Source organism: Hipposideros armiger, unplaced genomic scaffold, assembly GCF_001890085.2.
Source record: "Hipposideros armiger isolate ML-2016 unplaced genomic scaffold, ASM189008v1 scaffold_181, whole genome shotgun sequence".
Taxonomy (NCBI): Eukaryota; Metazoa; Chordata; class Mammalia; order Chiroptera; family Hipposideridae; genus Hipposideros; species Hipposideros armiger.
Window position 1 is genome coordinate 94241 of NW_017731531.1, and position 10742 is coordinate 104982.

A 10742-nucleotide genomic window follows, 5' to 3' on the forward strand; every position below is an offset into this window, starting at 1 on the left:
CAGTAACTATGCCCTGGGTTTGTTTTCTCACTTAAACAGCAAATGGAAAAGCACTTAGTATATTATGTAACACATAGCAGGCACTCATTAAATAGAAGAGTTGCCCGTAGTTTATTGTTTATAAAGATTTCATAACACACCAAGTGGTACAGATTGAAAAAAATATCCACAATTTTTTTTTTTTTAAAGATTTTATTGGGGAATTGGGAAAGGGAACCAGCCACATTGTTCTTCAATCTTCGTTGTGGAGGGTTCCAGTTGCCATCTGGTTTCCCGTCGGCAGCTGGTGGCCTCTAAGCTCAAGGTGCTGTGTTCAATCTTAGTTGTGGGTGAGTGTAGCCACCATCCCATGCGGGAATCGAGCCAGCAGCTTTGTTGTTAAGAGTGCACACTCTATCCACTGAGTCATCCAGGCGGCAGCTCAGCTCAAGTTGCCGAGCTTAGTTTTAGTTGTGGATGGGCGTAGCCCACCATCAAACAGGCAATCTTGTTGTTACACCAGCTGAGCCATCCTGCCACCTGTTGGCAGCTCAGCAACAGCTCAGCTCGGGCACAGCGTCACTGGCCCATGTGAGAATCAAACCGGCGGCCCTGTTGCTCAGAGCTCACGCTCTTAAGCCAACTCTTAACCAACTGAGCCACTCGGTTGGCCCAAAAACTCCACAAATTTGACAGTTAGCTAGAATTATACACTTGATCGTTGAAATGTTTATCATATTTCTTTATTGAAAAGTCTGGAGTATGGCTCAAAATGTGGAGCAAGGGATCACTCATCCATTGCTTGTGGGAACATAAACTAGTACAACCATTTTGGAAAAACAATTCGGCATATCAACCAAACTCACCACGATCAGATTCAGTTCCATGCCTGGGTCTGTACCTGTAGGAACTCTTGTACCAGGACATGTGTACGGGGTCATTAAAAGCAGCACTGTTTGTAATAGCAAAGAAGAAGCAACCCAAATATTGAAGTAAGTTGTGAGATAGTCATGTTTTGGAATACTATTCAGCACTAAAAATGACAAAACAACTACAACAGACATCAACATGCCCGTATCTAAAGACATTTTGATCAAAATAAGTAACTGACCAATCGTGAATCCATACAATATACATTTTTTTCAGAAAGTTCAAGAACAGGTGATAGTCTAAACAGTATGTTGTTTGTGGCTACACACGTGTGACAAAAAATTTTTTTAAAGCAAGAGGATGATAAGCACAAAGTTTAGGATGGGGGTTACCTTTGGAGAAAGGGTGGGGATTAGCAAGTAGCCAGCCGTGGGTACAAACAGCCTCTGAGGTGTAGTGATAGTCAAAGGGTTGTTCTAGAACCACTTGTGTGAGAATCATCTTGGTCTGGGGTGCTTTGTGAAGTGCAGGTAGCTGGGCCCACTGGATTACAATTTCTAAGGCTGAGCCTAAAATCTGGCCTTTATCAAGCACCCAGTTGATTTTTGTGCATGCTAGTGGTTGAGAACCACTATCTCTGGTTGTTGCCCCTAGGTGATAAAATATGCCAGGCATTTTGGAAATACTTATTATGCAAGTTTGGACTACAAGGATCTATTTAAATCAGTAATCAGTGTGAATAAGTATAGCAAGAATGTCATAACTCTCTACAAAACTATCTTCTAATGCCAAAAATAACATATATAAAATGAAGATCAGTTATCTCATGGGGTAATTATATAAATCATGATTATAACTCTACATTAGATTTTTCTCTTTTCCTAATAAGTTATTAAAAATTTTTTTTGACATTTAATTCTAGCTTGATCAAATTCCTTCTGTCCATGACTCCCTGCTCCTCATCTAACTTCATTCTTTTTCTTCCTTTAGCACTCCCTCTTACTAAAAACTAGAGCAGTAAAGTGATGGCATATTGATTACTTACAATGTTCTCTACATTATACAGTATTTTCTCAGTTCTTCTACATAACCAGGGCAATACTCCCCATTTTACTGAGAGGACACTGAACTTTAGAGCGGGTGGTCAGTTGCCCTTGTGCCCTTGTGTGAATTGATTACCCCATTTCCTTAAAACTCTCTTAGGGAAGTCACCTTTATCACCTGCTGATTGAACTCTGACAGTTGCCCAGGTACCAAATGTGCCCGGACATTAGGACGTACTCAGGATGAGTTGCCCGCACTCTCCCCATGGAGATGAAAGTCTCCCACTGACTAGGTTGGAAGCGTCCGGTGTCTGCACCTCCCTCAGGATCACCTCTGTTATCATGCCTCACTCAGGGGGTTCCCCTCCATCTTTCCAGGTGGAGGTCCATTGTACAAATATCCCCTCAAGACCATCCTCCTCTTCTTTCCACATGTCACACAGCCAGAGACAAAGTAGCCACAGAACTTAGAATGAGGTCAAACAATAAATCTTGTACCAAGTCTGATTGTCATAATGTTAACCCAAGCAGTGAAAAGTACAAGAATATTCTTTTCAAACCAGTATAATCTCCAAGGTCGTAGTCAAAGGCTGAAATCATAGAATCAGTAGAAGAAAAATTTTTATTCCTCTCTTTTACCAAGATGTGATTACCTTCATCTGACATTTTCTTTCCCTTTCAGGGACTAAAGACATGTGGAGAGGCTACTCTGACATGAGAGAAGCCAATTACAAAAATGCAGACAAATACTTCCACTCCCGGGCGAACCGTGACGCTGCACAGAGGGGACCTGGGGGTGCCTGGATTGCTAAAGTGATCAGGTAAGAGGGGCTCCTGAGGATGCAGGGATGAGTGAGCACAGCCTCGCTGCCTTGAAGAGCCAGGAGGGGCCAACACTGGAGAAGTTTCCTGTGTGGACTGTGGCCTCGCCTCCTCCTGTCCACGCTGCCCCTCTGTGCCCAGTGTGGGGTCTGAGAGGCTGGTAGAGCCAGAGCAAGGCTAGTGGGATGGGTGGTTCCCACTGTGTCCTATGTGAGCTGTCCACCCAGCATGAGGGGGTATCAGGCGGGGCTGAGTGGGCTGTGCCCAGGCAGGGTCAGTGTTCTAGCCCCACTTTCCAGGGCTCCTCTCAGTCATTCATCCTTTGGAAAGGAGAGAGTTGGAAGGATGGGCTGTTGCTCATCAGCCTCTGAGGCATCTCCTCCCTGCCTTTCTCCATTCCAGCGATGTCAGAGAGAGGGTTGACCGTTGGAAACCTGGAAACAGCAGCCGCGGAGAGGAGGACTCGAAGGCCGACCAGTTTGCCAATGAATGGGGCCGGAGTGGCAAAGACCCCAATCACTTCAGACCTAAAGGCCTGCCCCCCAAGTACTGAGCTCCCTCCTCACTCTGCTGTCAGGCGACGGGGCTGCGAGCCCAGAGTCCTTGAGTTCTATATCCCTAGATGTTTTTGGAGGGCACATAGTAGTTGTCTAATAAATGCTTAAGAGGTTGAATATTGAAAACTGTGTGTTATTCTTTGGCATAAGGACGTCCCATTTGGTGGCAAAGGGTGATGGACGGACATGCACGTGAAAGCCTCACCTGTGCCTGTGTGTTTGGGTGTAAGGGACACAATCTCAGCATCATCCAGGGCAAACAGCCCTCACCAACCCTTCTCCGCGTCAGACCTGCTTCTCTCCAGGCCTTTCTGTGTCCAGGTCTCAATGTACCATATCTGTCAGCCCCTAAACTTAACCTTAACAATGAATGTCTCCATTGCACTTTGTTCATGCCTTCTTGAAAATATGTATCCATTCTTGTCAGAGTTAGTGGTTTATATGTCAGTCCTCCTGCTGGTTGGCTTTTAAGCTCTTCTAATACTTGTTAATAATAAGATGGTTATGATAATGACAGTTAGCCTTCATTCAGCAAGTTAACTAGGGGCCAGATAGTGCCCTCAGTGTATTCTTGTGTCATCCCATGAGATCATCACATTTTAATTTTCCTTATTTTATGGTTGAGGAAACTTGGGGCACACACAGTTAAAATACATATCCAAGTGACATTGCTAATTCGATGCTAGAGCCACCATTCTTAACCATTTGCTATAACTCACTTTTGTATTGAAGTTTAGAGCTTATAAAACACTTTTACATATATTAGTTCACCTAGTCATTTTTTCAATGAATATATTCCATGTACCACCCCAGTTGTGTGATCCACACAACAAGTCCATGTGGGGTAAATCTATATGGGGCGCAGAGGTATACAAGGGTTAAGGAAAAAGCAAGCAGCAATTTGGAGGAGATTGCATCATTGAGTGAGGGGATTTGCAGGAAGACATAAGTAGCCATCTCCTTAGAAAATGGCATGAAGATAATTCCTCCCCAAGCTTGTTAGTCCTGGGGACACAGAGAAATCTAGACCTTAGTTCACCACAAAGACAGCGTTGCACCCAGCCACATTCCCACACCAGCTTTTGGGTATCTCAGGAGATATTTTTGGCTGGCACAATGATGGGGGTGCATATAGTGGATGTGTCAGAGATCATACATCTTACAATTTATCGGACAGGACAGTGCTGAAAAGAAAGATTTATCCTGAGGGCCGGCCGAGTGGCTCAGTTGGTTAAGAGCTCGCTCAAGAGATTGAGCTCTGAGCAACAGCGGTTCGAGTCCAGCCCGAGCTGAGCAGCCGCTGAGCTGCCAACAGGTGGCAGGATGGCTCAGCTAAAAAAAAAAAAAAAAGATTTATCCTGTATCTTACATGACTTTAGTAATGTATTTGGGTGTTTTTAGAAATTTTATTGGGGATCAGTGTGTTTTTCCAGGACCCATCAGCTCCAAGTCAAGCAGTTGTCTTAAATCTAGTTGTGGAGGGCACAGCTCCCTGGCCCATGTGTGAACCAGCAACCTTGGTGTTATGAACCTGTGCTCTAACCACCTGAGCTAACTAGTCGCCCCCTTTAGTAATGTCTCAGCAGATATGCATGTCAGCAGAGTCAGATTTACTGTGAAGCTGACAAAGCTTAGGCTCCAAGGGCTTCTTGTTTACATGTGACCATTCCAAGGCCCTGGGAGGGACTCTAAAAAAGTGTGCACATGGTCAAATATCTTTGTAAAATATACATAAGTAAAATATTTTAACTTCAAGAAGTTAATTTCCCTGACTCCATTCGTTCCAACATCCCATCACATGTCTCCTGTGTTGAGTGGCACTGGGGTAGTCACAGACATTTTAGGGATCTAAATGATTGGGGAATACAACTGGTTTTCATGTACTGGGACATATTTATGTGGTTTTTCAGTTGCTTCCAAGTATAATTCAGTTATTAATCACCATCCTGGAATAGGAATGGCCTCTACCAGTGCTCCTGCTGCCTACTGTGGTGACTTACAGGTGCAGGAGTAGAGGTCATATGGCAAAATGGATATGTCCTGAAGCCCAGCACAGAGCATGTGGGTAGATGGAATATCTGGTCCAGCGAGGGTGACAAACAACCATTATGAATATGACTGTACTTGGGTCCTGGGTAGAGTCGGGTGGGGAGATCAAGTCATCTGCAGGACGGGTATATTGGGCGGGCACTAAGGCCGGCAGGGCTCCGGGCAGCAGAGGGCGCTGTGGCGGGAGCCGCACTGGGCGCACCAGCCCCTCTGGCCTCTCGCCTTTTCCGCGGCTTCCGGCGCGGCTCCAGCGCGTTGGTGGCTGTAAGTGATGGATCGCAACCCCTCGCCGCCGCCGCCGCCGAGTTGGAATGAGGACCAGGAGGAGGAGGTGGCTGGAGGAGACTGCATAGGGAGCACGGTCTACAGCAAGCATTGGCTCTTCGGCGTCCTCAGCGGGCTCATCCAGGTGTGGAAACTCGCACATCGCGTGGGCTCCCTCTACCTTTCCCCCAGACCCTCCAGCCCCGCCTCCGGCAGCCCCCTGCTACCCCGGGAGCCGCCTTCTCCACGACGACTCTGCAGAGGTTCCCTTGCATGCTGGCCGCCTCCGCGGACCCCAAACTGCCGAGAGCCGCTCCCGGTGCCCCCTAACACAAAAAGTAGTATAATGGCAGGGATGCCGGGATGCTTGCGGTTAAAATATTTTACTTTTGCAAATTTTCCAAAAAAAACATGACCATGTAAATAAATACATTGCTCAGGTTTTTGCACCCCATTCCCATAGTCGTTCCCGAAGCCTAGGTCCTAGTTTATCTATTTCGTGGATTTTTGTTGTAGTAGAATAAATGATGATTTTGGAGTTACAACAGCTCTGATATCAAAAGCGCACCTTCATTACTTTCTAGCAACGTGACTTTGGACAAGGCACCTTATCTCTCAGAGCCTCGATTTCTTTCTCAGTTTCTGTACGGTGGAATGATAACATTTGTATGTATAGGGATATTGTGTTAAATAAGATAATGGCCATAGAGTGCTTACCATGGCGTTTGGCTTATAGGAGGCTCTCAGTAAATGTGAACTTTATGTCCCAACGTTTCCCTAACTGATTCCCTACTTCCAGCCTCTGTCCTCTCCAGTCCATCTTCTGCACAGCTGCCAGAATAATCTTCCTAATAATAATATAATAATAATAATAATAATGATTAATAAAGCTGACTGTAGAAACTTCTCCTAGTTCCCTTTGCCTACGGGAGAAAAATGCATATTTCTTAGCTTGGAATCCAGGGCTCTTTGCGAACTTTCCAACCTCATTTGCCCATGACACTAAACTGCTCCCCAAACATGCTAAGGCTCTTTCTTAACTCTGAGCTCCCGTACTTTCCTCTATATGCTCTTCTCCCCTTCTTCATATGACAAACTCCCCTTCTTCCTCAGAGGTTTAGCTTACATATCACCTAAGAGAAGTTTTCCCTAACTTCTCCCAGGCATAGGTCATTGGTCCATCATTTCTGCTCTCACAACTCTGTGTCCACAATTCAGTTGAATCACTTACTGTTTTCTGTTGTGATTATGTTTACATGTCTTTTCCCCAGTCGATCCTAAACTACTTGAAATCAAGGGATTAAATCTTACTTATTTTTGTATTTCTACCCCGATGCCTAGCAGCAGTATTTACTCCATGAATGTTGAATGAATAGATCTACTTAAGATACTAATTTTTGAAAAGTTTTTACAAGAGAAGATACTTTGATGCTATTATCTTTGTGACTTCTAAATGATTGTGGGATATTACTTGAAGAGTACTGTGGACAGCTTTTATTCATCACTTTTCTTCCTTTGTGTATCTGAAGATTGTTAGCCCTGAAAACACCAAATCCAGCTCAGATGATGATGAGGAGCAGCAGATGGAGCTTGATGAAGAAATGGAGAATGAAATTTGCAGAGTATGGGATATGTCAATGGATGAGGTATGGGGTTGGCAATGAAACTGAAAAGACTGTTGGGTAAAGAGGTGATGAATGGATTTTTTTTTTTTTAAAGGATTGGTCCTTAAGTCTCTGGGGAAAGACTAATGTCTGTAACCACTCCCATATATGATACAGAGAATGAGGGCCGAGGAGCTATAAATGCTACACTTTTGTCTGTGAGGGTAGATGATCTCAACCGTTTTAGATTTGGGCTAAATACAGAGTTCTCGTGAATGTTAGAATGCTTGTAGCCCAGGAAAGTTCTGATACTCATTTACCTAAGGAGAACATTGGCCTTATATTTGATGGCAGGGTAGGAGTTAGAGACCACTGATGTACCACAAATAAAGTAGAAGAAAGGGACAAGAAGGAATTACATGTAAATAATTGCAATAATAATGATTTAACATTGATATTGTACTCTATAGCTCGAAAGCATTTTCATATATGTTATGCCATTTGCTCTTTGCAATAACCTTGTGATATAGTTAGTAGTCTTAACTTACAGGTAAGAAAAGAGGCGAAAGAGGTTAACCTACATAATTTCTCATTTTATTACTTGGACTTTGGAAATAGATAACTGATTAAAATCCTTGTTTTATTCTCTTTCACTTCCCTTCTGTCTTCCAGATTGCCATCCAAGTTACCTTTTTTCTAAAACACAGATTTAATTGTATCCTTCTGTTTTAAAAATTGTTAACGGCTATTCATTGTCTTCAGCCATTTTATTTTCTTTCTTTCTTTCTTTATTTATTTTATTTTTTTATTGGGGAACATTGTGCCCTTCCAGGCATTTTTTAAAAGTGTACAATTTGAAAAAATTTGACATGAGTATATGTATGTGGAACCATCACCACAATCAAGATAGAGAACATGTCTGTCACCCCCAAAAGTTTCTTTGTGCCCCTCTATTCTCTCTAGATAACCACTGATCAGCTTTCTGTCACTTTAGTGTGCATTTCTTTTTTTGGAGGGGTCTGGCTCTTTTACTCAGCATCGTTATTTTAAGATTCATCCATGCTGTTGTGTAGTTTAGTAGTTTATTACTTTTTTATTGCTAAGTGGTTTTCTGTTATATATGTATAACATGATTTATTCATCTGTTCACCTATTGATGGAAATTGAGTTGTTTCCTGTTTATTACAGATAAGGCTGCTGTGGACTTTTGTGTATAAGTATGTATGGACATACGTTTTCCTTTGTCTTGGGTGAATACCTGTAGTAGTATGCTGGATCATATGGTAGGGGTATGTTGAACTTTTTAAGAAATGGTTAAATTGTTTTCCAAAGTGGTTTTTACATGACCACAGCAGTGTATGAGATATGATTTCAGTTCCAGTTTGTCCTCATCCATACCAACACTTGGTATGGTTAGTTTTCTTCATTTTAGCCATTTAGCCATTCTAATAAGTGTGTGGTGATTATAATTTGGATTTCCCTAATTATTAATAATGTTGAACATATTTTCACGTGCTTACTTGAAATCTATTACCTTTGTTCATGCAGTGCCTGTTTGAAGCTTTTGTCCAGTTTTTAAATTGTGTTGTTCGTTTTTTTTTTTTCTTATAAGTTCTGTAATTTTAGGTTTTATTCAGGTTTGTGATCCATTTTCAGTCAATTTTGAGTATGAGGCAAGGTATGGATTGAAATTCACCTTTTTTGCATATGGATATCCAGTGGTTCTAGCTCATTTGTTAAAAAGACTGCCCTTTCTCTACTGGATGACCTTTGCATTTTTGTCAAAAATTAGTTATCTGTACATATACATGTGAGTCTCTTTCTGGACTCTATTCTGTTCATTGATCTATTTGTCTGTTTTTACGCCAGGACCACACTGTTGTGATGACTGTAGCTTTATAATAAATCTTAAAATGAGGTAGTGTTAATCCAAATTTATTCTTTCTCAAAGTTGTGTTGGTTGTCCTTGGTCCTTTGTATTCCCATATTAATTTTAGAATCAACTTATCAGTTTCTACAAAAATCCTGATAGGATGTGAACTGAAATTGAGTTGAATTTATAGATCATTTGGGGGAAGAATTGATAAGTGAATGATAATGAGTCTTTTGAACCATGAACAAGTTTTATCTTTCTATTTACCTAGGTCTTCTCTAATTTCTTTCAGCAGAGTTTTGTAGTTTTTAGTATATATATAGGTCTTTCACATCATTTGTCAGATTTATTTCTGAGTCATGTTTTTGGATGCTATTATTATAAATGGTCTTTTAAAAAATTTCAATATAGGTTCATTTCTAGTATGTAGAAATACAGTTGATTTTGTATATCTTATATCCTGCAGCTGTGCTGTGCTAAAATTCACTGCAGTTAGTACCTTTTTTTGTAGATGCCATTAGATTTTTCTACATAAATGATTCTGATTTGTGAATGAAAAAAGTTTACTTCTTTTCCAGTCTGAATTCCTTTTATTTCTTTTTCTTGTACATTTGCTGTGGCCAGTATGATGTTGACTAGAGGTGATGAGAGGGGACATCTTTGTCTTGTCTTTGATTATAGGGACAGAGAGCACTGAGTCTTCCATTAGTAAGTACGATGTAGCTGCAGACTGAGAAAGTTCCCCTCTGTTTCTGGTTTGCGTAGAGTCTTATCAGGAAAAGAGTGGGGATTTTGCCATGCTTTTGCTGAGTATATTGGGATGATAATGTAGTTTTCTTTTTAATTTAGTGACTGTGTTAATATAGTGAACTGTGTTGATTGATTTTCAAATTGCCAAAATATTGTTTAGAAGTTTTATCTGTGTGCATGAGAGAGACTCATTTTCTTGTTATTGTCTGACTTTGGTATCAAGGTAATGCTGCCTCACAGATTTGGAAGTTTTCCTCTTCACTTTTCAGGAAGAGTTTGTATAGAACTGATATTATTTCATCCTTAAATATATGGTGGAATTCACCAGTGAAGCCTTCTGAGCTTGGAGTTTTCTTTGTGGGAAGATTTTTTTGTTTGTTTTCAGTTTTGTGTATTTATTACTTTTCTAAAAATAACAGTTTTATTGAGATAGACCTCACTACCATAAAATTCACCAGTTAGTGGTTGTTTAGTGTATTGTGGGAAAGATTATAAATTAATTTCCATAATAAATAGAGGGCTGTTCAGGTTACTTTGGTAGTTTGTGTTCTTCAGGGAATTTGTCCAATTCACCTGAGTTGTCAAACTTATTGTAATAAAGTTGGTCATAGTATTATGTTATTGTCCTTTAATATCTGTAGAATCTGTAGTGATGGTACCTCTCTTATTCCTGATATTAGTAATTTGTATCTTCTCTCTTTTTTCCCTGATCAGCCTGGCTAAAAGTTATAACAATTTTATTGATCTTCACAAAGAATCAGCTTTTGGGGTTTTTTAAAAAAGATTTTTATTGGGGAATTGAGGGATGGGAACAGTGCTGGGGAATTGGGGAAAGGGGAACAGACAAGTTGCTGTTCTTTTGTTCTTCAGTCTAGTTGTGGAGGACGTTGCTTCACTGGCCCAAGCTGGCACCATCATTATGCTCTTCCCG

The 10742-nt window shown here is 41.3% G+C and overlaps 2 protein-coding genes across 2 annotated transcripts in view; both read left to right on the forward strand.

Moving 5' to 3' along the window:
- Window positions 1-2585: 2585 nt before the first annotated feature.
- On the forward strand, window positions 2586-3322 carry LOC109388091 (serum amyloid A-2 protein-like). Its single transcript, XM_019652521.1, has 2 exons — window positions 2586-2713; window positions 3117-3322. The coding sequence occupies exons 1-2, from the start codon at window positions 2586-2588 to the stop codon at window positions 3265-3267; spliced, it is 279 nt and encodes a 92-aa protein (XP_019508066.1). The 3' UTR covers window positions 3268-3322.
- Window positions 3323-5563: 2241 nt separating this feature from the next.
- SAAL1 (serum amyloid A like 1) overlaps window positions 5564-10742 on the forward strand; it is a 35575-nt gene continuing 30396 nt past the window's right edge. The window contains exons 1-2 of the mRNA XM_019652529.1: window positions 5564-5729; window positions 7114-7230. Coding sequence (XP_019508074.1) covers window positions 5592-5729; window positions 7114-7230 — 255 coding nt within the window. The 5' untranslated portion in view covers window positions 5564-5591. The remainder of the gene's footprint in view (window positions 5730-7113; window positions 7231-10742) is intronic.